The following is a 26,441-nucleotide window of genomic DNA, read 5'->3' on the forward strand; positions in this document are numbered from 1 at the left end:
TTTGACCGGATTGTTTCAGGACTCGTTCTTGGCTCCAGATCGTCAATCCCTTCCACTATATTTTAGTCACCGAGGCTGAACATTTTTTTCTTTTTTAATTGTGGTCCAACCACCGCACACCCATGTGGATCAATGGAGCCATTGGCATCTGTGGCAAGAGTCTCTTCTCGAGCGGATGAATTGATGGGTGAATGCTGCAAGGCCACCATTAGCCAACACGCCTCCAATTTCATGGAATAATTAACTGAGCATCCCTTGCACTCGTGTTTTATAACATGTAAAAAACTTAATACAACGCTGTATTAGTATCTTTTTTTCAAATTAAGTTGCCACTAACACAAACACATTGAAGAGTGTAATTAGTAATCTGAGGGAACAGCTAGTTTTTTGGTTGCTATGATTTTTGGGAAATGTGTTCTGATTTATATTTGATTTTTGGCATAGATGTCGAACACGCATTTCTTGGTTCTCTTTCTGCGGGTTTTCTATTGAAACGTATGACTCTTAATATTGACAGCCTTGAAAACGCACTTGTTGGCGGGAATCACGTGCCGGCCGAGTGCCATACAGTCTTCCCTTTCTGATAAAGAATAGGTTGTGTGGTAACATAATATTTGTTTGTGTTACCTGGAACATAATTTGACAAATATATACTATTATGACAGGATAGTACGTTTTGAATGCTATTGAGCGTGAGTCGAAAACAGTTTTTTCTTTCTCTATAACATGGACCCATTACTTCGCTAAACTCCGTGGCTGGCACCTTTTCGTGATGAATTTATTGTTTTTCGGACAGGATGATCATGACTGCTCTTATCTAGTTTTTGTGCATCATCGAAACCTAGATCCATCCCAGACTCACCACAAAATAGTAATCTTCAGCCGCCTTTAGAGCATGCCTTAAGTGCTGGACTCTACCTCCATCTGAATCAATCCCCACCTCTTACTGCCAGTGGTCGTTGCCCGTGATAAGCTAGCCAATGGTGCTGGACACCAGAAAAAGTCCAACTCCAGAGGGGTCGTGCTCTGCAGTCTGGATACAAATGTTCTCTCTCTTGAAATCCATCCATGCCTGCTGTACCTCTCAGGGGTGGACTGGGAACCAAAAGAGGCCCCATATTACACATTTCCAGCAAGCCCAACCTTTTTCCTACGATAACATTTGGAAATACCACACAAAAGAGGCCCAGAGTGCAGAGGACTAACGGGAAATCTCCAGAGTTCCCAATAGGCCCGTCCAACCCTGGTGCCTCTGGCGGCAAGGGCCGATTTATAGAATATGACGGTTCCCATGATCTTATCCCCGGTGGCCTGCATGGAGGTTCCGAAAGGAATGTCCTGCCGCATAGACGCTATAGAAAGGAAAATGGTCTTGGATTATCATGCCGCTGGTGGGTTGATGGATATGCATGGAGTAACTCAGTAAGTATATTGTAAGCCTGATGAGAGCATGGTCTCTGATATCCTGCTGATTTTGTGTGCAATTTTCTACCCGCAACAGCCATGTTAACCCTCACTGTGTAAGGTCACTAACTCTTGAGACTGAAGGTTAAAACTGATTGTAGAAGTGCACATGGCAGGGAGTCCTAATTCCCAGCTTTGCCTCTCTCGTAGAATGGAGCAAATGTGAACTCGCAGACCTACTCAGGGAATACGGCCCTCCACTCTGCCAGTGGACGTGGACTGCTAGACATAGTGCGCATCCTGGTGAAGCACGGAGCCGACAGCAGCATCAAGAATTACCACAATGACACCTCGCTGATGGTGGCCAGCAATAAGAAGGTATGTCCAAGAGTCCCGAGGTACTGAAAAGGGTCAGTGAACGAGAGAGGAGATGCCTTTCGATCCCTGGGAAACAAATGAAACCAATGGACCTAGAGCGAGGATCTAGTAGTCGCGGACGGGGGAGGCTAATTTAAGGGCAGTAGCATCAGGAAACATAGGAGCAGTACACCTCAGGTGGTAGCCAGTAACAAGCAAGTGAAGGCAGCTACCTGGGGGACATTGCAATAGGAAAGGGGAGGATACTGCAAGAAGAGAGTGGCGATAGGGGTGGATGCAGTGGCAGGGTAGGAGGTGGGTTGCATGAGGCAAAGAGCTGTGAGTAGCATTCTGGATGCAGGAACGGAGGTAGAGCTTGGTGGGGAGAGAGTAGGAGGTATACAACGCTGATCACCTACGGTTTGCGGAGAGTTGAGCGGGGAATCCGTGAAGGCATTGAGGCCAGGTTGGGCTAGTTGGATTCAGGAACAAGAGTCGGGATAGGCAGATGCAGGATCAGTGATGGGTATTCTCTTGATGGTCAACAGAAAATGCAATCTTGGCTATGGAGACCCATGAGGGACACCTCTTCTGCCAATGCATCACTTTTCCCACATTAGCGAGTATCCTGCGCACTAGTCTCCTTTCCATACCTCCATTATTCTCATTCTCTGTTCTGTTTTCTCCATTTCTGTCCCCGTCTTCCCCACCCCATCTCATTTAAAGTGTAACTCTCCCATACTCCTTTGCCACACTTCCCCCTTTCAATTTCCAGTCTCCATGGTGTTCATCCACTCTCCATGTATCTTTATACACCCGTCCCCACTCTCTCTCTCTCCTTGTACTCCATTGTATTTCTCTGCTGGTCTCATTCATTCCCTCTCCCTTGCTTCCACTCAATCATGTTTCCATTCTTGTCCTGCGTGTTTCCTTTCCTGCTTCCTATTCTCTCACTGCCTTAAAGTGTCTTTTTTTGCTTTCCATTTTCAGATCTGATCCCCGTAAAAACTCCCCTTTGTGGGTCTAATTCCCATTTCGTCTCTTTCTCTACCCATTTATCACTCACACTTGTCATCTTCCCTTCCTCTGCTTTTTCCATTATTTTCTCGTGGCTCACTCTCTCATCCATCCTCTTTATACCTAGGTGACGGATATCCTACGTGGAAAGGCATCGCGGTCCTTGCCTCATCAGGGCGGCACGCCAAAATCAACTGCAGAGAGAGTCAAGGAGATGTCGCCTCCCGGGAGTAGCTGCAACAGCTCCCCCAGCTGCCAGATGAGCTCTACTGGTGAGACATTTTAACACACCCCCTTGGCTTTTCTCGTTGGAATCCTGATAAGTTCGGCTTAGCACTGCTGACGGGTTCTATAGCTTAACTTCCTCTGATAAACGCATGGCCTGCCTTAGAGTCGCTCCATGACCTTGCCCATTAGGTCTGATGCCTGCAGGAGCTCGCTTAGTTCTGCTGGCCTTTCCAAATGTAGGTTTTGGAGTGCTGGCACCTCTCCATGACTTGGTTCCTTACTGGTGGATTGCTCCAGTTGCATCTCTCCATCCTGCTGTGATGTGTACATAGCTTGCCTTAGGACCACCCTGACCTTGCCATGGCTTGTGTGCAGATGAGCGTTCACTGCTGCTTATCTTACTCCCCATGGAATGGCTTGGTCCTTCTGGGATATTTCTAATGCCTGACCTTTGGGCTTACTGCACAAAAACACCCAGACGCGCTTGTAGTGGAATAGGTTGCTTTAATGTGACAGGCCAAAGCTCACAAATAACCGCTACCTGGCTCCCTGAGCTTAGTGACTAACACAACTGTTTTAACAACCTGCCAAACAAATGTAATAATTAAACACTTTCAATTCCCCCAACAATTAAATAATTATATCGTTCAACTTCCTCCCTACCTATCCCTTGCTCCCTACCGTCTCCTTACGATCTTCTCAAGGCTTCCCGCTTTCTCCCTGGGGCCATGCCCCCCCATCTTCAATACCTGTTCCCCTGGGGTAGCCCGTTTGTGCAAACACCACCACCCCCCTCATTTCCCGTGCTATTCCCCCATTGTGTTTCACTCCCCCCTCATCTAAAGGGGCCATGCCCCCGGCAACATAAAAACCCTTCACTGAGGTGTTCTTTCTGCCCCACCTAACCTAAAATTACCTCTACCACAAATTTGTATTATGTCCAAGACAGCCCACGTCACTCCCTAACTCACTAACTATTCCCCATGAACCGATAGATGCACTCCCTCCTCTTGAAACAAAAATCCTAATAGCTGTGTCCCTGAGCACCGGCACTTGTGCCCCCACTGCCCTAACAACATCCCCAACCACCCGTTAAACTTCTTCCTAGACCTACACACTGCTACTTCAATCACTATCCGCCTGCAAACCCTCCTCATGGCAACTTTGTCCCACCACCTTACCCTGAGCCCCATCTCCAGAAAACCAGCTAGATCACCAGTTATTTCATGTAGCAAAACTACTCCTCATTAATTTACTAAGCCATAACCCCTGCGTGTACTATTAATGCCTCCAAAACCCCAAAACGGCCCCTTCCTCCAGCTAACATGGGCAGCACATAACCCACCTAAGCCCATTAACTCAAATAAAACACAGTTATGATAGTTATGACAGTTATGACTGCATCCTCAGTTCTGTCCAAACAATCTGATCTCTCCCCACATTCCCTGCCCAATAACAATTTGCTGGCCGCAATTCCATATCTGCAGGAACTCGCCTCTCCTCCATGCCGCCATCTGCAAAAGTAAATAGTAATGAGTCTCTCTTCATCACTGCCCAAACCCCCCCCCCCAAACCAACTCTCTCTTGCTCCTGCCCTCATTCCCAATCTGGCCCAAATCCAGGAAATATCTACTTATAAACCTTTGTACTTCCTTTAACCCCGCAACCCCCCATTCTCCCCCTTCTCTGCTAGTCCCCCTCCAACTACTTTCCAGATTCCTCCCGCCAAACATCCTCCAGGCAACATACCCCACCTCGACTCACTCCCCCACTGCCTCCACTGTCCTCCTGCCCCCCAATACATGTGCTGCCCGCTCTGCCACCCCATCCTATCTCTTTAAAACCATCCCTCTTTTTCCCCATCCATCTTCCCCAGGCAACACATCCTCACCTTGCCAAATCCTTACACCCATCACAGAAACACCCCCGGCCCTTACCCTGCAGGCCCACCTTTAATTTGTGCCTTTAACCCCCTTCTTCCACTAAATGCACCTACCCCCCTCAGACCTCCTGCCTCCGCTATCCTATTACCCTCCTGCCTCACTTCCCCTCCCCGCTCCATCACTTTACTACTATTGCACCATGCTTCCCACACTGCACCGGGGGCCCACGTGTACCCCGTCCATGCAGGCCCATCTCCTCATTTCTCCCCCCGCTTCTGCACCAGGGGCCAAACCTGTGCCCCCGTCCATGCAGTCCAATCCACTTAAACTGCCCCTGCAGCACCTTGCCTCCATTACACCATGTTTCCCAACTGCACCAGGGGCCCTCCGGCACCCCCGTCCATGCAGTCAGCTCTCATCACTTCCTCCCACTGCACCAGGGGCCCTCTCGCACCACTGTCCATGCAGTCATCTCTCATCCCTTTCCCCAACTGCACCAAGGGCGAAACAAGCACCCCCGTCCATGCAGTCCGTAACCTGCCCCTCATGTAGCTTCCCAGCACCCTTAATCCTCTTGAGTGCCTCTCACCTTCATCTCCAACTCGAGCACCAACTCTAATATAATCCCTTATTTGCTGCCCTGCAAATACTTCCACTACTCAAGCTGAACTTGCAACTCCTTTGACCTCCTCTGCCAATTTCAACCTTTGATGTGCGTACCAAAAACCCCGCCCTAGCTCGCACCCTGTCATCAGCCCCTTAGCGAACCGGGGCTACAGCCGTACACTTGAAAATGCGATAACCACTTAACCTCTGTTAGTCTCTCTGCATTCACTCTGTGCCACCATCACCCTCTCCAGCCCCCCAATCCTACTCACCTCGTCGTGCGGCAAGTGTGAGGGCCCTGCCACGGTCTTCTACAATCTTCCCTATGATGGCGCTACCCCCTATTGGTTTTCCAGCTATACCCCCGTGGTCCTCCCCGCCCTACCTTAACATCTGCCCCGTCACCTCCTCCTAATCCTGTTCCCCCATCCCTTAATGACTTGCTTAGAACTCCCGCAAACCTTTCCCCAACCTTTGCACCCACACACCTGCTCCGATAAACTGAGGCCCACCTCCAGAAACCCCCACTTTAGCTGGCATACGGCCTCCCGCCTCATTGCCCCGTTCCTCTCCCTTTTCCTCTGTCCCCTGCCTGAAAACAATGCGTAACTGGATGCCGCCCTGCTCATCTGCTGCACTCATGTTTAAATTTGCACATTGTCCTCGTGTAGCCTTCCTTATTGAAAGGCCAACACGCTGCAGATTGCTGACCCCTGCCTCCTCCCCCAACCCCTCGGGAGCGGGGCGACCAAGAAAGGGCCGGTAAGGCACAGGTAAGCCACTCGCTGTGTGTACCGTCGAAGCAGGCCTCGTCGGCGCCATCCATTGCAACCAGAGATCCATGTCTATCTCCCACCAAACCGCCTGGCTGTCCTCCGCCAACCTTGCTCTAAACTCCTCATCGTAATGTACCCACGCGAAACCACCAAAACTCGTGAAAGCCTTTCTAATCACGTCCATATACTTCAAAAGAGCCAGACTGCTCTCTGGGAATTTTTCGCAATAAACACTTGCATAGATGATAAAAGCCAACATCCAATTCTCGATCATCACCGGTACCTTTGGACGCGAAGCCAACTTCCTCTCCTCCTCCTTAGAACCCTCCTTGGCTCTGACCTCCCTATGTAATAGCTTAAACACATCCACAATCTTATCCTTTGTTGATGTCCTCAAGTGCGCTCCCAATGGTTTTGTGATGCCCATACATGGCAACTTCTTCTCCTTTCCCTTACCCTCTGCATCCTTCTCCTTTGGCACCTGTACCTCAGTTGCCCTGGGCTCAATCCCCCTGTCTGTCTGCACGTCCACCGAAGAAACCTTCTCGACCTCCAATGTGCCTACAGCCTTCAGGCCAATTTCTCTCCTCGCCCCTTGCACCCCTACCCCTTCCTTTCTTGCCCCCGACGTTGTGTCTACCCTATGCCATGCCGCTGACCATTCCCCTTCCTGCTCACCTCTTTCTGCCCTGCCGTCGCCTGTCTGCAGTATGGCCTCCACTCCAACGCTCGTTAATTCCTTCGTCAATGGGCTCCTGCTGCGGGTATAAAACATGTCAGTCTCACCCAACCAGTTTTCCCCCTGACCTGCTGCACCCCGTACCCTTTGCTCCTGACTTTTGCCTTCCCACCCACCTTAACTCCCTTCTCACCCTATCCCTCCTCCTCGCCACACTGTACCCCTCGTCCTCCCACTGCCCCACATACTCTTCCACCCCTTCATCATTCCCGATGCAATACCATGGCTGTTGTGAGCATATGCTCGGGCCGAGCAGCTCCTCTTCCGGTGAACTCAGGGAGTCCGCCCCGCCGCTCCATCGGCGTCTTCTTGGCAGGGCCATGGAAACACCTGCCTGCTCCTCTCTTCTCGGGCGAGGGGTCCTCACCTCCACCTTTTGGACCTCCACGCTAGTGGCCGTGCTGCGCCCTCTAGGCTGCACACGAAACTCCTGAAGAGGGGCCATTCTTAAGCCCTCCCCTGACCGCTCCGCCAGAACCACGGGGGCTGCCCTGTGTCCTCCATCTGACGCTCTCCTATCCAGGGAGGCCATTCCGCACCTCTCCCTCTCCTCACTACTCTCTGGTGACCGCTCCCTCCTTCTACCCCTCGCACTCTTCTGTAGATATTTACCCCCCTTACCTCTCTGCACTGCCAACCCTTTCTGCACCCCAGCACCCCTACCCTTCTCTCCTACCTGACCAGCACCCATTTGCGAATTGCCCTCACATGCTTCCTCCCCCGTACCATCACCCCCAAAACCCTCCCTGACCTTTCTCCCGCTTCCCCTGCCCCCTTGACACGCTCCTGGGAGTCTCCCTACTGCTCCTCCTGCCCCTTGTCTCCCAGGCCTCCCCTTTGCCGGCCGCAGGGCTACATGCCACCACTGCAGCGAGAGCCCCATCGGCTGCCGCTCTCCGCTGTGGCCTTTCACCACTGTTTACCCCATCACCCGTAACCTCCCCCACATCCCCTTCAAACTGGGCCCACAATGCCCTGCTCATAATTTCCAGCGCTTCCCTTAGGGCCTGTGCATCTACCACACCCCTCTTTCTTTGTGCCTTGTCCCACCACCCTGATACAGCAGCAAATGCTACCACGCTTATACTTAACGTACTTCTTCCCACAGGGACCCTCGAGCCAAATAAATGTTTCCTTGCATGGCCTGCCCTAAATAAGGAAGGGGTGGTAAATTAGGCAAATGCCCGTAAACCCAGAACCAGCCCCAAGGTGGAAGCAGATGAAAAGGCTGATTAGCCCAATGATACCGCTGAATCCTACAATCTGCTATATCCACTTTGCATAACAATTTCCTTATTATTATTTTTTATGTATTTATTATTTTTTTTGACTGAGCCCCACACCCACAGGTAAACTCCTATTGGCGTGCACGAATCTCTATACCCAACTAAAAGGGGCGTGTCCCCTTTAAGGGATCTGTAATGCCCCCTGGCAGCCTCAGCGTGTCACTGCGTGCTCAGCCGCCTGGTAACACGTTGCAGCCCAAGGAGTCCACAGCTTCCAAAGCCAAACGTCCCCTTAGCCTGTATTAATGGGCAAAAAGGCTATGCCCACCCAGCCTGCAACCCCCACGGGAGAAAACTGGCACGCCCCATGGGAACGCTCGTCAAAGCGAAGCCCACACCAGGCCCCAAAACCCACGGGCAGCCACTGGAAGACGTGCTGGGCCCCCCGCCCACTAACGCCGATATAGTGATAGCACGCCCTAAGTCTAAACAGCTCCGCACTGCAGCCCGGCAGCATGCTGCAGAACCACCCGCTACACTCCACGTAACAACGCCGAAAACCCAGAGAAGCGCCCCGCAACTCGTAAGGTAAGAAGGGGGTGTACTTTATTTACGGTAGACCCAAAATAAGAAAACAAATCTTGGATATATATTTTTTTTTTATTTTTTATAAAAAATAAACCTTAGCTATACCTACCATTCCCCCGCACTACAACTGAACCCACTAGAACAAAGTATCTGCCTCACCTCCGGCTACTAGCTACCAACTACGGCCCACGCAGGGAAGGCTCGGGAGCAGGCAACAGGACAAAAGCTCCTCCTCAACCGTTGCCTGCTCCCGAAACTTCCCTGCCCCCTTAACTACCCCTGGGGACGCCCTATGCGCAGGCCAGCTTGCCGGCCTGTGCAGCGCCCTAAACAACCCCGAGAGAAAACGTTTCGCGTTCCCCCCTGCCCTCCCCTTTTCCGGTTGTGGCTCAGTACTGATGGTATCACTCTATAACTTGGCGTACCATCACTTGTATCTCACTATGACCTGGTGTTTTACTCTTGAGATCACGCCATAGGTTTGCTTTTTGCTGGAATCCCGCATGCCCAGGAGTAACGGCATGATTTGAACTCTATATCCTCACGTTGCTGAGATTGGCCTGGGGTCACTGGGATTTTCAGAAGGTGCTTTTACATGGTGTCACGCTATTATTGAGTGATTTTCTTAGAGATTGTGTTTTTTTGGTTTTCCTCTTTTCCTCGTCGCCTCTCTGCCGACTATGCCTACTGCCCTTTGTCCCTTATGTGTCGACTTCACTGGCTCTTTTTTGTTTCTCTTCATGTGGAAGACCCCTGTATCGACTCTTAAAAAATCTTGCAGTAAATAATAATCCGAGGAAACGAATGATATGATTTGATGACCCAGCACCCTATATGCATCCCTTGCTCGGGTTTCCTTCCCATCTGCTGTTCTGGTCATCTGCTGTTCTGGTCATCTGCTGTTGGTTACTGGTTTCTTTACTGTTCCCCCTTAGATATTGTGCGTGCGCTGTCTCTGTTATTCTTCAATTCTGACACTTGTCTTTCTTTCAATTTCCTCAGATTGCAATGGTCAACTGCCCATCACTGCTTCTCCCTCCTGTCCTGTGAACCCTCAGCTCATGCCACCGGCTAGTCCTTGCAAGACACCACGATCAACATCCAGCCAATCCTGTGAGTCTACGCCCACTCAGGATTCTCATATGCCTACGTCACAGGCCAGGCATGGGCCAGAAGAGAAGTTCGGTGGCGTGGGGTCTCTGGGACTGGTGTGCACCCAGTTTACGAATGGCCAGAGTGACATCTATCCGACAGTGACTTACACTTCACCCTACCTCCGATCTATGAAAGTGGAGGGGGGTCTGCTCGCCGTGAGCTCTAGGTCCAGTGACACGAGCCTCCCAGGTCTGGGACATCCTGTGAGATTCACTGAAACCCCTTACCTCCTACTTCCTTTAGGAAATGGTGTCATGGACGTCAAACCTCCTGCTCGCTACTCCCCACTCACTACCTCTGCCGTGTTCCCCAGCTCAGAACATGTAACCACTCGTGGACTGCCACTCGCTCCTGTGCCCTTCTCGTCACCCGCAATCATTACACACATGCCAGATTCACCCATCAGTGCCATCAACGAGAACAGCGTTGGACAGGCTGCTGCCATCAGGACCTTAGAAGTGGATATGTTAAAGACGAAGGTGCACAGTGCTGTAGTGAGCTGCCAGTCACCTACAACCCTGGGACTGCACAGGACAAAAGACAACGATCAGGCCGCCCACTCTGCACAGAAAGTTCTAAGGTGACCAGTGGCGAGGCGTGGGGATCGCAAGCGCTTGATGTCTGCACACATTGCTGTGCACTTCTTACTCTTCCAAGGGCAGTGGACTGCAAATGTGGGACTCTCTGTGGGGTTGAGGGCAGAGCCTCAAGAAAAAGTAGGTCGGTTTTGAGGACCCCAGTGTGGTTGAGTTTAGGGCGCCCCGATATGCGTGTCACAGCCATGGCTGCATGTTTGTTGAACGCAAACGCCTTGAGGTGGCTATTTTCTGTCCTCATGCTGACATTCTGTGAGAGTGGCAGCAATATGACTGCGGAATGGTCGGCAACGGCGTAAGACTGTTTATTTCTGCTCTGATGGCCTGCATTTTGGCTCGCTCTGCCAAACACCAAGCCGCCCGGCTGCTGCCTGATTGCCCTAAGGTTCACCTCTGTGACTTTCCAGGTGTGCTGGCCTCCCTGTGGCAGCTCTAGATAGACGCGCTTCTGCTGTCTGCGTCTGCCTGCTCATTGATGATAATACTGACTGCTGTAGGACCAACCTCTTGCGTGTACATAGAGTTCTGAAGAGCAGCATCCCTTCCCATCCATTCCACTGCAGAAAGAGGCCTATCCCTTGCAGCAGACACTGTAAGGGACCCCCCCTTGATATACCTCAAGTAACCTCAGCCTGCGACAAAAGCATTCCAGGAGAAAGCTGCTCTTTGCAGGGTTTGTGTGGTGGCGTGACAGCATGGCGCCTCGCTCACTGCATCCAGCCGAGCAACACACCCACCTTCTGCAACAGGAAAACCCAGCCGGTTCTCCTTCACATTTACGTCAGCGCAGAGGTTCTAATGTGTAGAGACTTGCACTTTTAACATTCCCGACACTTTGCTGTGTGGTTTAAGAGTGGTAATCCAGGAAATCATATGGAGGTTTTTCTGGGGTCGTCGCAGTAGGGTCTACTGAGACAAATCTGAGCACTTGTGAGTTATGACCAAAGGAGCATATGGATGGTCTTTTCCAAAAATCTGCACTGATATTAAATGCAACTCATACTGGGCAAGGGTCTGATCTGACTACTGATGGGAATCTCATTGCTTCTGAAGTCGGAGAAGGGTCACGTCCAACGTTGACAGAGAATCCCACCCTACGACATATGAGGGTTTTGTCCTCTGGCATTGAGCAGTGCACCCTGCTCTCTGACCTGCGGGTGGACACAGGGTGAAGGTGGCCTGCTGGGGAGTCGAGGGGGGTCGGTCGGCAGATTTCAGCTAAAGTCTGGTTAGAATGCATAATTGAGTGATGGTCGCTTCCAAAGTTAGATAGTATGCAGTTAGTAGCTCATAGAAAGGAATTGTCCTTTGACAGAGAACAGTGACCCACAACTGACTTTGGACAAGATGCAGAATCCATTAAAATTTGGTGAGATTACTAACTGAGAACCAATCCAATGGATTATTGAATTAGTGAGACTTTCTTCCCTGGAAACCAGTAGCTATCTTGCCCGTAGATGGGTTCCTCCACTGCAATAAAGCAAGATTCCATACCATAATATAATGAGAATTCCCACTGATGCATAAAAGAATTGCTTAAAAAATCAGCTGAGTCGCCCTAAAATTCAAATTAGTATCTCCAGGGTGACATTTCAAGAGCTGATGTTGAAATGTGAGATTCTCATTGCGGAATGACAAAACTCTGTGTTGCAATCACTTCAAGTTTAAATCATGGGTATTGGGGCACCTGAAACACAGCATTATGGTAGCATTATGGTGTGATATCACACATCCTGATCATGTGAGATGACAGTTTTCAACATTTGTTTGGTGCAAGTGATGAGATGTGCTTGCGCAAAATAAATAGTAGGCCCATTCTGAAAGGCCATCTGAAGCAGCACAAATAAAGGGGCATTTCAGGGCCTTTAAAAGCCCATCCCGAATTCACAGGTGGCCCAGAAATTAGGTGTAAATCATGACCGGATTTTCTTTTAAATGTAAATGTCACACTTGCATTTCCATCCCCCAAACAGTGATGGAAATGTGTTTTTCTTTTTCTCAAGCATTTCAACGAGACGTGCCCTTTAACGGCCCATCTCCATGAAATGCACTGCCAAATGGATGCCTGGAGCGTGTCGTACGTTAGTGTCTGGAGTGCGCTCTCGACACTAATGTATGCAATGGGGCTGGACAGCACATCTTTCCCACATGCTTGGGTCGCCTTTGAGAATATGGAGCTCTGCACATTCTAGCAGCGCATGCAAATGAAGAAGGCGCTGCATCTGCGCTTTTTTCAGTTGCGCTCATTTTTGAGACTCTGGCCCCTTTGAGTATATGTGGAATATCCCACGATACGTTTATGATTACTGGTGAATGTGCTGTGAGTGATGCCCTGTGCACATCCTCTAATACTTGAACACAACCTTCTTGTGCCTCATGCATGAATAGGAGCACTTAGGAGGTGTGGCACCTGACCTTCAGGCCCTTGCAGGCCCCTCTACACACCTTCTCCTATCATGACTCCCTACCTGCCTTGGGCTGCTCAGGTAGACGTCAGTTCTTTTTATACAATGTAAATTATTATTGCTTTTATAAACATTTAATAAAATATTTTTGTATTTTAATCTGTGTTTTACTTGAAAGTTGGTGTGTGTGTGTGTGTGGGTGGGTTTGCCTGTGTGGGAATGGCGTGCAAGTATCTGGAATACAGGGATTTGCGCGGCTGTACTGTGTACGCCAGAGCCTTTAGGTTAGTAGGCTTCCATTGGCGCAGTAAAAGTGTCCAAACTCACCAGGACAAGCAAAACTCGCAAATGCAGAGGTCGCTCTGGTCATGTTACTCAAAGTGGCAAGTCATGAGCGTGCACTGGCACGAACAGGAGAATAGAATCCTACACTAGGAGTGATGTGTGCACAAGATCACTGACGTTCTGCCTGCATCCTGACAAGACTAGACCCCAGAAGATGCGATTATCTGTGTCGTCCACTTGGGTTGGCTAATCACCTTCAGCAGGCCCTGAGTGAAACAGCCCAGATATTGCGTACTATTCTGCAGGCAAATCACGGCAGACGTCCCTCGTTTGTCTTGCACACCAGTGCATACCCTCTAACCATCGACCAAGTTAAAATGGGTGTGTCCACGTTTCACAATGAACTGCATGGGTGGCAGGCCATTCTTGGTCCCGGCAGCTCCACTTTAGAACTGGCGGTCTGGCAGTGTTCACACAGAATGCAAATACTTGCAATTAGGCAAAACCCTCAGTAAAATAGTTCTTGTAAACCGTACTTTTCTGAAACACAAGTTCCAAAAATACCATGGGTATATGTACACTTTTTACATCCCTGTAACATGAGCTATCGCTTTACTTGCCACACTGCAAGAAAAACAAGCACTTGTAGCTACAGTCATCGATACACACTAGTAGTTATGTGATATGACATTTGTATAGTGCCTACTGCCATTGCTATGGCCTCAAAGCATTGTGAGGTGAACACACTTGGAGGACCGAGATGTGAGATTTGAAGGAAGATTCTAAACTGCATGTGTGAATGTTTAGCCAGCATGAATCCAAATAAGGGATGGCTAAGTACCTGATAGTGACCAGTATAGAACTGGATAGTGGGTGGGTGCTGTTATAGGCTGGCAGGTGAGCAGGAGAATCAATGAGACTGTGTATGTGCACAGCTGGACCAAATCTGTTCGTGAGACTCAGCTGCATTCTATTGGCAGTGGTGATGTGTGTTGTGAAGTTGAGTAGTGATTATTGCAGATGTATGCAGGTTGGTGGCTGTGCCGGGAGGGATACAGCTATGTTCCATTGTGATGGAGTTATATATGTACCAGTGAATCAAGGCTGATGTCTGGTTACCACCAGGTTGTGCAGATCATATCATAAGGTTTGACTGAAATCCTTTTGTGTGGGCTAGGTACCGTCTAGTTGTCCCCTCAGGTGACACATTGGGTGCCCCTGCCTTCCTGCCTGGGGGCGGGGGTGTAGTTCACCCAAGAGGTGGAATAGGGCAGTCAGGATGAAGAAGGAAAGAGCCAGGTCTTGAGCGCCTTCTGGAAAGCAACGTGGTGGATGCTAAATGGAATTTAGTTCCAGATACTGGGAGCTTGGACTGAGAAAGAAGATCCCCCTATTCTGGCTGATTCTGTGAATCGGATGACAAGCCGGAGAGCTGTGTCAGATCTCATGCTTCTGGTGGGTCTGTAGGGTGTGAGTTTGTGTTGCAGATATTCTGGTCCTGTGTTGTGGAGTGCTCCGTGGGTGATGCCCATTGCTTTGAAGGTGGATAGTTGCTCGATCTGCAGCCAATGAAGGACAACAAGGGTGGCTGTGATGTTTTGTCTAGAGCCTAGCACAAGAAGGAGCCTTGCTGCAGTGTTTTGTATCCATTGGAGTTTTCTAAGTTGTAATGCAGGGGCTCCCAGGTGTAGGGTGTTAGCATAATCTAAGTGTGAGAGGACGATAGCCACTATTGAGGCGACTATGTGGGAAGCTCAGGTAGGGGAAGATGCATTGGAGAATGCATATGTGTAGGTAGGAGGATTGTCACTGAGTTAATCTGGTGTAATAGCGTCAGGTCTGAGTCCATGGTGCATCCAACGTTTGTTACTGTATTGGAGGTGGAGCGGGGTGGGCCTAGTGAGTGTGGCCATGGAGTAGGTTGGGGGAAGAGTGCAGTCTTCCCACAGATCATGATCTCAGTTTTACCAGGGTGGAGAAGGAGGTGGTTAGCAATCATTCAGTGGTTGATTTTTGTGAGGCATGATGCAAGGTCAGGGGAGGTGGAGGAAGGGCCCTTTGGGATCTTGAAGACGATTTAGGTGTCATATGCATAGTTGTAGCAAGGTAGGCCGTGTGAGCGGACAAGAGCAGGAGGGGGCCCAGGTAGAGGTTAAAGAGCAGAGAGGAGCGAGGAGAAGGGAGGTCTGTGTTATTTGGGATCAGTTGGAGAGGAAGGGGGAAATCCACTTAAGAGCTGCGTCCCTGATGCAGAGAGAGTGGGATCTGTCCATGAGTGTGTGGTAGTCAATGGTGTTGAAGGCTGCCAATAGGTTTAGAAGAATTAGTGTGGCACAACCTACTGAGTTTGAGGTTCTTTTCAAAGCATCCGAGATGGAGACTAGGCATGATTCAGTTCCTTGTAGGGGTTTGAAGCCGGATTGGTCGGAGTTGAGGAGGAGGTTGGTTTCTGTGAAAAGTCATAGCTGGGTGTAGGCTGTTCAGTTGCTTAGTTTGGCTATGAATAGGTTGTTTGAAATAGGTCTGTAGTTTGTCAGTAGAAGGGTGTTGAGGGTGTTTTCTTTTAGCAGGGGTTTGATGTACAACGTCTTGAATTTTGCTGGGAAGGTGCATGAGGTGAGAGATTAGTTAATAATGGATCTTGCGATGTTGCCGGCATAGGTTGAGGACAGGATTTCTTTTAAAAGAATAGGAGGACAGGAGACTCCAGGGGATCCTGAAGGGCGGATGTAAGATAGTAGCTTTAGAAGATCAGAGTGGTACCTGGCAGAGAAGGAAGAGAAGAGTAAACGAGTGGAGTGCAGGTCTGAAAACCTGGTCGTGATCGGGCTATATTGTGGAAGTGGCAGAGGGAGTCACAGCGTGAGTGGGTGTGGGTGGGGCAGGAGGCGGTGCATAAGGGGCCTGGCATTCTGAGATAATCTTGTGGAGTTCCCTACAGGTTTTTGGGGAGATTCTATTACAGTAATATGATTTTTAGGCTTTACATATTTCTGCTTATGTAGGCTTTGAGCTACTGTGCGTAATTTATTCAATTCTGCGGCGAAGGGTCTTCCCGACATCTGCACTCTACTATGTGTTTCTGGGATTGGAGAGCTGGGGTGAAACATCTGGGGGAAAGTCCCTGTCTGTTAGAGAAGGGTATGATAGGGATGAGTGGGCTAAGAGCTTCTGCGAGTCATCAGTTAAAGTGGCGGATGCAGAGCTGACCCGATTGCACTGGTAGGGAGGACAGGGAAGCAAGTAGGGAATCTGCCAGGTATGGATTTACTTTGACATTCTTCCATAGAGGGGAGCGGGTGCTTGGCTCTGCGGCGGTCGCGGGGGTGGCTGGTCAACGGTCGAACGAGTGAAGATGGCTGTGTGGTCCGTCCAGACTAGTGGGGGAGGTGGAAAAGGGGTGATGAGTTCAGGAGAGCTGAAAATTGCATCTAGGGTATGGCCTGTGGACTGTGTAGGTCCTGATACTAGTTGTGTCAGATGTAGGGTTTCGAGGTTGTCCAGAAGGTATGGTGTCACTTTGTGTTGCTACACAGAGAAGAAAGTGAATTATTAGGAGTTACAAATATAAACGGACTAAAATGTGGAATTAAAAAAAAGGAGATAGCGAAAGGACTTAGGAAGAAAAAAATTGAAGAACTCTAACATGCTGTCTGTAAATAATGAATGTAGCAAAAGGATCATGATTGCTACAGTTACCTAAAAGAGCCTTAGGAGTTAGTAATGCAGAGCATGAACCGTACACACCCCGACTCAAGAATGAGGTTAATTCGTGGCATGCATGCAAAAAATGCTGGTCTCGCTGGTGACAAAAGTGCATTCATGGATCCTCGCTGACAATGAGTATGCAAATTACCCAGATCCATGAGTCAGCCTCGACTCCTATTTCACAAACCATTGTTCTTGTCGTCCTCCTAACCCCCATATGTTTTGCACTTCAGATAGAGGTTGCCTCGCCCCTGGTAACACACACTCTTTTTAGCCTGTACCCTCTACGAGAGCTGGACGAGCCAGACAGGCTTGGGCCTGCAATGTCAAAACAGGAGCTCTAGGCCAACTCTAATTTGGGATCAGTGCCTGACCAAATCGGGAGCCGACCACAAGAGCGACCTGCTACCAGCCTCCCTCTGAAAAGAGGTTTGATGCCCAACATTTTTTTTTTATTAGTTCTTTGCTGTTTCCAGATGTGATCAACGGTTTATAATGAAAAAGTCGACTGCAAAAATGTCAACAAAAAAAAATGTCGAAAAAATGTGAATTCATTTTTTTTTTAAATGGGGGGGTTCCACCTCTAACCCCCTCTTTATTTTTACTACCTAAACCCCAAAAAAACATACAAATAAAAAAAAAACACATTCTAATTTTTTTTGATATTTTTACATTCGACTTTTTTTTCTCAATATTATAACTGGCTACTGTGACCAACGTACCTACAGGAGCACTGCTGCCCGGGGTCCTGTCCTACCCCTGGATGATTCATTGATTGGCTGGGGCAGAAAAGGAAGTATAATCACTTCCTGCTTTCATTGGCATCTAGTAGAGGAGTGGTGAGTGAACTGGTGGTGTCTTTGGAAAATGTAGCTACCCAGGGAAGTGCCAAAGACAACAGTGTTCCACCTATCACCTTTACATAAATCTGGCACTGGACCCTAGTTTAAGAGCAGACATCCCCTAAATTCTCCCTGAGACACCTCACGCTCCACTCCCACCCAATAAAAATACTGACCCCGCCCGTATGCAGCTCCATCCCCTTTTCCATGCATCTCCTTTCCCTAGCCCAACTCCAACATCCAGAGCGCTCTGCAAACTTCAGCATCCCCCCGCCATATTTTCAAGAGCAGTGAGCTCCATCCTTGTAGCCGGGAGGATAGCTCAGGGGCAACACGTTTGTCTTGGAAGCAAGACAATGCATAGCAACACAGGTTCAAATCCCGGACTCGCGTTATAAAATAACCATTAGAATTAAAATGACTCTCTCATTGCAGGTCCAGAAAACCCCCCAAAAAACATACATGTTAATAAAATAATCCCATCTGAGTAAGATAAGAGGCAAGTAACTTTGTGGAGGGTAATATAATAATGGCCTCTACTATATATGGGTGGAGTAACACTTCAGTCTAGTAAACCATATGTGTTCTTTTTGTAAAATATTAATTGCATACGTTTCATAATGATTCACTCATAGGTATTCCAAATGTTGGTGGAGAAGACAGTGAAATTAAATGATTTGTCCATGTTCACACACTTTGGTTCATAGTTGGACTTTGGATGTAAGAGCAGTTTGCAATTTAGGCATTTCGTCGTGTATCTAATCAACACTGCTCTAATTTATAAAAATATTTGTGTGTTTGGAAAAATATTCAATTCCATGTGGAAGGAAGGCACAGTATCAAGAATAGACAGACACAAGTGATCACAGTTCAAGGATGTTCATTAAACTGTATAGGTAGGGTGGAAAAACACCTAATCTAAACTTAAATCTAAGATCAATCTATGACCATCAAATCAAAATAAGGCAGTCCCAGTGGCGTGTTGTCAAAATAAAAAGGGTCTATACTAAAAAAATATATTGCCAGTCCTTACAACTAAATACCAAAAAGAGTGTGGGATAAGATTCACAAGAAAGAAAGAAGTGTTCACAAATAATAAGTCAGAATGTGTTAGTCGAGGTCTCCCATACCCATGTTTTGAGCACGGGAAAAGGTGGAACACCTCAGCACAGCACTCTCCCTAGCTTTCCCAGCACGAGACGACAGTTCTAGCATCAAGTGCCAGGATCTTTGATGGTCAAGTCTCTTTCTCCTATAAGTCCCTTGCCTTTGAGGACCTGATGCAAAATAATAAACAAACAAAAAGTTCCTTCTAAATGGGTGGTTGGCGATTGCTTTTCACCCCTTGGATCACCCTCTTCTGGATCTTAGATCCTGGACAAGTTCTTATCGCTATCAGGACCTTCGGTGGTTACCTTTCTTGCATCCGAGGGCCTGATAGACTCAAAGGTTACAAAAAAAAGTTCCTTTTGCACTGCATTTGTGGTGATGATTCTTCACTCCTGGGTCCTCCTCTTCCGGGCGCAGACCCCTCTAGAATATCAGCCTCCCTCTGCCGGGTTCACCATGCGCTTTCTTATATAGCAGCAGCCCTCCTTCAAATTTACGCCACCACCAAGCCTGGGTGGCAGCTAATGGACTCTGCTTAAACTGAGACAAAACAGAGATCGTCCTCCTAGGCCCCAAAGAAATACTACCCAAACTCGACCAAAAATATGGCAACTTTACCATGGACAACACCATCATCTCTGTCTCCTCCTCCGTTAAGACTCTTTGGGTCTACCCTGACTCCACCCTCTCAATGACGCCGCAGGTCAGTGCCATTGCTTCCTCATCCGCACACACCACTAAACTTATAAATGTAATAAAACCTTTTCTAACTAGCCAAAACTGCCTTTCCATCGCACGAGTCACCATTGGATTTAAACTGGACTATTGCAATGCTCCTCTTGCAGGTACCTCAGCCAAAAATCTTAACAGGCTCCAAGCTGCCCAGAAAAACAAGCTCCGAGCAGCCCTTAGTATCCCTAAGAGAGACCACGTCACACAGGCTAGGTGGGCCACCCAAGTGCTCCCAGTTAAAGAGAGGATAAGCTTTAAGACCCTCACCCTGACACACAAGAGCCTCAGCCTCACTGCCCACCCACCTATCTGAAACTATCACTAGGGACACCTCCCTGTGTCCAAGAAGAAGCCATTACGCCAACCAACTACGCACACCAGCCATTAAAAGAGCAAATGTACGAAGTATCTGCTTCATATAGCACCTAAACTATGGAATGCCCTACCCAATGCTCTCAGAGCTGAAACCTCCCTTACAGCCTTCCGCAAAACCCTCAAAACTACACTGTTCAACTAACTCTTTTCCTTCCTTCCTCCCATACCCCCCTACCTCCTCTAAACTTGTTTCCTCCTATCTGCTTGCCATTGTGTTTCCAGTAAATGTGTTTCCTGTAACTAAGTATGTTTTTTGTGTAACCAGCCATCATCCTTATAACAGCGCCACGATGCCTCAGTGCTGATGCGAGCTTTATAAATGCTAATAAATATATAAATAAATAGATATATTCATCAGTCTTTGGCTGATGGCTTTTCACCCCATGATCTCCCTCTTTCGGGCTCAGATACGTCTCGACTGTTGGCCTCCCTTTATCGGCTTCATGATGATATTTCTCAAACACCCTCAATGCCTTTTTAAATGTACACTGGGTGATGCCTTCACCCCTGGGTCCCCCTATGTCAGGTCTCCTCTCAACTGCTTGCTTCCCTCTGTTGGGTACCATCCAGCATTTGCACAAAAAAATCTCCTTGGCATTCACAAAATCTTAATGTCTTTTTAAACAGTTTCTCATGGACCTCCCTCTGCCGGGTTCACATTTGTCAACTCACGGTTTCTTGGGACTTAAGACATCGCCCCTCTTTATTGACATCCCTCCTTCGGGTTCCCTCTTGCCACTTTGTATTTTGTTATGCTTTCTCTTGATGTGGGATTCACTTCTCACCTTTTCTCAACAGTTTGTCGGTCAAAGACTTTTGACTACACGGGCATTCGATGTTGTGCCTCAGCTGGACTATTGCCTCATGTGATGCTTCGTTAATGAATAACTATAATACTCTAGGTGAGACCTCATGATGGCGTGATCACAATACCTTCTAGGTTGCCTCATTATGAGAGATCAGATATGATGGAACACCAAAAGTCCAGTAATGGATCATCAGTGAACAGATAAAATACTCCAGATGAGGCCACACGTCTCACCATGTATCATGAGAGCTCATTGTGACTGGACAAAATATTCCAGTCGCGGAGTCATTGCTACTTAGTTTAGACCTTACCCGAAGTGCGACCCGCACCAATTATATGAACACACAGGTCCAATAATGCACTTCTGCTAAGGTTTCAGCCTCTTCTTCTGCTGTTTATACCCCTTTCTTTGCAGCTCATCTAAAGGGCACAGCTCGCAATCTGTGGGAAACGTATCCAACGTGACATTCATGCTGGGACGTCTGATTGGTGCTGGGCCTTCAAACCTGGCATTCTGTAATCTTGCAAGAAACCTTCTGCTGGACTAGTTATTTTTTTGCATTTCAAATCTGTCAGAAATTAAATAATGAAGTTGTGTGCTTTTGGTGAGGCCGAGCAATGGCACGCGTGACACAGACATTTGGTGGTTGAACAGCAATGGTTTTATTAGTACCTTGGAGATTAGTGAGATTGGATGACACCCATGGGTTGTATAGGAAGAACAGTACATAATAAAGTTAGTCTTCAAGGAAACAGTGCGGGTGACATAGCAACACAAAGTGACCTTTCCCATAGAGGACTGGCACCTTAATTGGCTCAGTTTGCACATGTGTTACCTACTCTTACAAGACCTGGTCTCTCCATGTGGCACTATACTATACAAAGGGCCTCATTACAACTCAGGCAGTAAGGGTTTTACGGCGGCGTAAACAGCGCCGACCCTTACCGCCTGAGTACGAGGTCCCTTAGCGCCATGGAGGTCTTAACACCTGCTTTTAGCAGGTGTTAAAATCCATGGCGCTAAGGGACCATGGAGTTACGGTGGCGTAATTAACGCCTTCCCCACTCCCATTAAGCCCTATGGGGCAAAATGGGAATGGGGAAGGGTAAATGGGAAAATGGGGATTTACCGCCCCGCCAAGGTTGGAATGGGGCGGTAAATCCGCCAACCACCATGGCGTAAACGTAGTTTACGCCATGGTGGTAAAGTCACGGCCCAGGCGGTAACTTACCGCCTGGGTCGTAATGAGGCCCAAAGTAAGGTCTCAAAATCGATGGCGAACGAAAAGATCCAATACCTAATCTTAACAGGTTTTTTAGCCTTTTGCCTGACACAAATCAATATAAGAGAAGTTCCAGGGATTTGTCTCAAAGCAAAGGTCCACAAACCTACTCTTCAGAAGTCCAACCCTATTCTAAGAAAACAAGTGTTCCTCTGGAGATGTTTGTGCATTTGTTACTAAGTCTGGTTTCTTTTTGTGACTTCTTGTCTTTCACCTGTTATCTCATGCCTAGCCCAAGTTTCAGGCTTTACCATTATCTGGCCTTATGTCCATCAGCCTAGCAACCCTAAACATAGGGTTTAGCAGTATGTCCCTCATAGACCTTAGGTGTCTTAGGATTCACAACAGTTCCATCTGTGTCCTTGCATTTCCCTCAATGTGCAATATGTCACTCGTGGACCTTGGGTTTCTAATTATGCATAATGGGTTCCCCCTTGGCTGATTTGCCAGAGGTCCATCTCCTAGACTTTGGGCTTTCAGAGTTTAATGGATATTTCTCCTCACTCCATTCAGGGTCTTTTTTCAGACAGCTGATATTCTCTTGTGCTCCTGCCACTGGCCTGGCTCCTCTACACTCCTTACCCAGGCATCGCTTGGGAAAGGCTTCAGGCTCTTGCTTGATATTTTCCTTGATGTTTGGAGAGGTGGTCTTTTAGCCCTCTGGTCAGCCTTTCTTCCCAGGGCTTCTAGGTATCCACATAACCCCCTATCTCTGCCCAGCCTGTCCAGGCAGCAATACATCCAGTGCTGATCTCTTCAGCAATCTTTCCTTGTATCAAGGGAGCCACAGAAGGTTAATTTCCTTCCTCCAGAAGGGAGATCCTGAATGAACTTTCCCAGCCCCTTATATGCACATGAGGCTATGGAGTACTTTCTAAGACTGACTGACTGATTGATTATTCCTTATATGTTGTTTTATTGTGTCCTGGGAATGGTTATTCCTCTCAGGGGTGTTAATTTCCCATTTCTGTGATCCTTAGTGACACATTCAGGGAGTGGTGTGTTGTGTAATGGCTCCTATTGGGTTTATAGGTTCATGCAGTGTCATCGTGGAATTCATTTAATCATGTTTAGCAGCATTACAGTGTTATGTGGCCTCCTCCATTTGGTGCAGCACTGGACTGCGTGGCCGTTGAGCATTATGTTTCATGCTTTTGTTTGGGTGTCTCAACCCAATGCGGTTTGCGAATTCCAATGGTCTGTGACAGACTTTATCTGACTGTCCCATGCACTGTATCTCTGTCCATGGATTTGTCTGCTCCCTTTTCATGTATTCTGGTAGATGTAGATCCCGAGTGAAAGCTTGCACAGGGCTACTTGTGAGGTCTGAGAGTAAGTTACTGAGTCTTTGCAGGGACAATAAGCCGTAGCATCCCTTCTCAAACACCGTCTGAGAGCTACATCGGGTAGCGGCCGGACCACCCCAGTCCCTGGTGGATCTCTTCCCACACATGTCAAGATGGGGGTTTTGGCTACTCACAACAGTGCAGCAGTGCACTTGCTCATAATTTAAACGACTTGCACGCAAACATGAGGGCCCTCAGACATAGTCACAAATAACATCATATTTTATGTAGTGCCTCATGCCACAATGCTCCTTCTTATAAGTTACATGATAATAGCTTTTGTAACCAATGTAATGGTACTCAATTCTACTAACCTCGGAAGGTCAAAGGGCTGAATCCTCAGGAATTGAACTTGCGGCATGCAGGCTAGCCTCTGTCTCAGAGACCTAGGCTTCACAGTGGAGACATCCATGTGAACACAAGCATGCATAGGGCACACATTGTCAGAAGGGGTACCACGCCAAAGGTCACTTCTCCGGACCGCAAACTCCCACTGAGGTGCACTCATCAGGGCACATGCACTCATGTACTAGATCTATGCAAATGTCCTCTCAAGCACACAACAACCCACTTGGCCGCAATCTACTCTTCAGGCCGAGTAAGGTGTATCCAGCCTATTCCTTCCTCTGCAACTGCCTGCCTGTCAGGCTGTTTGCTTTCTCATACACAAGTAAAGGGATTTCCTCTGGTCCTCTGTGATGCTGAATGCACCAGCTCATCCACAATGACAATGGCACCAGCCCTTGGACACCATGATGTACGTGAAGGATGTAAAACCACCGAAAATCCATCTGTATACCTCCAATACCTACCTCAGAAATGGCAGAGGGACAGATGGATTACATGGACATTACACATTCATTTAGAAGGCCATCTCAGGTTTCTTTCCAAGGTATCCATCTTACTCGATTTCTAACTCGCCGAATCCATTTTGACAAAGAAGCTATGCGTCCGAAGATTCTGAACACCAATCGCCTTGTTTTTCCATGGAAGGAAGTACACTAACAGTAGCATTTCCGGGTGGGATGAGGGGTGGGCCAATGGGTGAGGGACAGACCGGTAGACAGAACAGCAGCATGGTGGGGCAGTTGGTGGATGTTTGGCAAGTGTACGGCAATGCAGGGGGTTAAGAGGGAGAGAGCAACAGGAAGCTGCAGGGGCCCGGTTATGCCACAGGAAGGGGGTATGGTGGCGACGATGGTAAGACGGTGTGGAGGGTGGGTGTGACGGTGGTGGAGGAAAGAGGGCATTGGGCAGAGCACCCATTAAGGGACAAGTGGCAGAGAGAGGGGACTTGGGGGAGCAGGCGAATCTGGGAAAATGACTATGGGAAAGGGCTCAGGGAAAGCAGATAGGCAGAACAGATTTGTAGGTTGGCCATTTTTACAGAAGGTTTAGCAATGCATCAGAAGCAGTGTGCCATGTGCTTTTTTCCGTACAGTGTCATTCACAACCATCCCCCCCAAATCCCCCCTTTAACATTTTTGGTAATATTAGTAGCAGATGGCATTTTACAAGACATTCAAACCACCTAATAAGTCTATGTATTGACACCACCAGAAGTAACACCACATAAAAGGGCACTCAACGGAACTTCATCTGACTTTGATACTTAATTCCGCATGGGGAGTGACATTACAAGAAGTGGCCATGACTAAGTTGAGATAAGTAACTTTGCAGTATGACATTTACGAATCAGGCAATATAACCCTCAAGGGTGGGCCAACCCAGCCGGTAACTGCCCGCCACCCAAACTATGGGACTAACTATTAGTCGTCATGTTGAACAGAAACACTATGGGCCTCATTACGACCTCGGCGGTAGCCATGCCACTATTGCCGGCATGGCTGCCGCCGAAATCGCGTCCGGGTCCTGGTCCACAGAATGAGGAATTACCGGCCCATTCCGAATTCGGAAGGCCCGGTAATTCCTCCCTCCAAGGACCCGGACCCGGTCCTTCCCCATTCCCATTTCAGCCCCCATAGGGCTGAATGGGAATGGGAGAGGGTGCAAACAACGGGCCACTACGAGTTGGCCCGTTGTTTGCTCCCTCTTCCCCTCGCGGGACCCGGTAAGCACACCTGGTTTGACCAGGCGTTACTTCCTGGGTCCCGCGAGGGGACCTCGTAATGAGGCGGTACAGGGTAAATGGCACCGGCACCTTTTACGGCGCCGTTAACCCCGTACCGCCAGGGTCGTAATGAGGCCCTATGACTTTAGCTTTATTGTGTTCCCCATCCGGAATAGAAAGGTATTGTGGCACCATGCAAAGTGCTGCAGCCTATACCAACATCGCCTATTATATTGTATCATATTGTATTTATTTATTTGTATAGCGCTTTACGCCAAAGCGCAGAACAGAAATAAAAAGGAGAAAAGGGGTACATTAAAACGGGGAATACATTCCAGGTGAAAACAGTTAAACGGGGAGCGGAGCTAGGGGGTGCTCAGATTAGTGTGAAAGATGCAGAGAGAGGTAAAAGAACTAATGGCGGAAGGGGGCTCCCATGCTTGCGAGCAAGCAAGCCAAAGAGCGAAAACGCAAAGACGCACAGAGGAGGTTGGGGATACAGAAGAGGAATTGGTTTTGGGAGCGTAATGCATGGGCAGAGGAGTAGAGGTAGAGGGAGATTAATGAAGAGGGTTAGAGAGGGGCGAGACCATGGATGCTCATGAAAACAATGGAAAGTAAATGGAAAATAAGATGAGATTCAAAGGGAAGAAGAGATGAGGAACGTAGAGAGGAAGAGATAGACGAACCATCAGGAGGGGTAGGAGAAGATGAACGGATGAATTATACACAGATCGAAGAAAGGGGTATGGCGAGAAGCAGGAAGGCCAAGATAAAGAGCAGAACAATGGTCAGTGTGAGAAAAGGCCAGACGGAAAGAAGAAGCTTAGCAGAGTGAAAAGAGAGGTAAGGACGGGCGCTTCGGATGTTGAAGAGTGCATGACGGCAGGAGTGAACAATA

General features: G+C 48.4%; 1 protein-coding gene across 1 annotated transcript in view; it reads left to right on the plus strand.

Moving 5' to 3' along the window:
• The window catches only part of BCL3 (BCL3 transcription coactivator), a 147,411-nt gene extending 134,272 nt beyond the window's left edge, over window positions 1-13,139 (plus strand). Inside the window, exons 7-9 of the mRNA XM_069640993.1 lie at window positions 1,615-1,782; window positions 2,906-3,050; window positions 9,827-13,139. Coding sequence (XP_069497094.1) covers window positions 1,615-1,782; window positions 2,906-3,050; window positions 9,827-10,563 — 1,050 coding nt within the window. The 3' untranslated portion in view covers window positions 10,564-13,139. The remainder of the gene's footprint in view (window positions 1-1,614; window positions 1,783-2,905; window positions 3,051-9,826) is intronic.
• Window positions 13,140-26,441: the final 13,302 nt, after the last annotated feature.

This window comes from Ambystoma mexicanum, chromosome 1q, assembly GCF_040938575.1.
Source record: "Ambystoma mexicanum isolate Mex_15411 chromosome 1q, UKY_AmexF1_1, whole genome shotgun sequence".
Taxonomy (NCBI): domain Eukaryota; kingdom Metazoa; phylum Chordata; class Amphibia; order Caudata; family Ambystomatidae; genus Ambystoma; species Ambystoma mexicanum.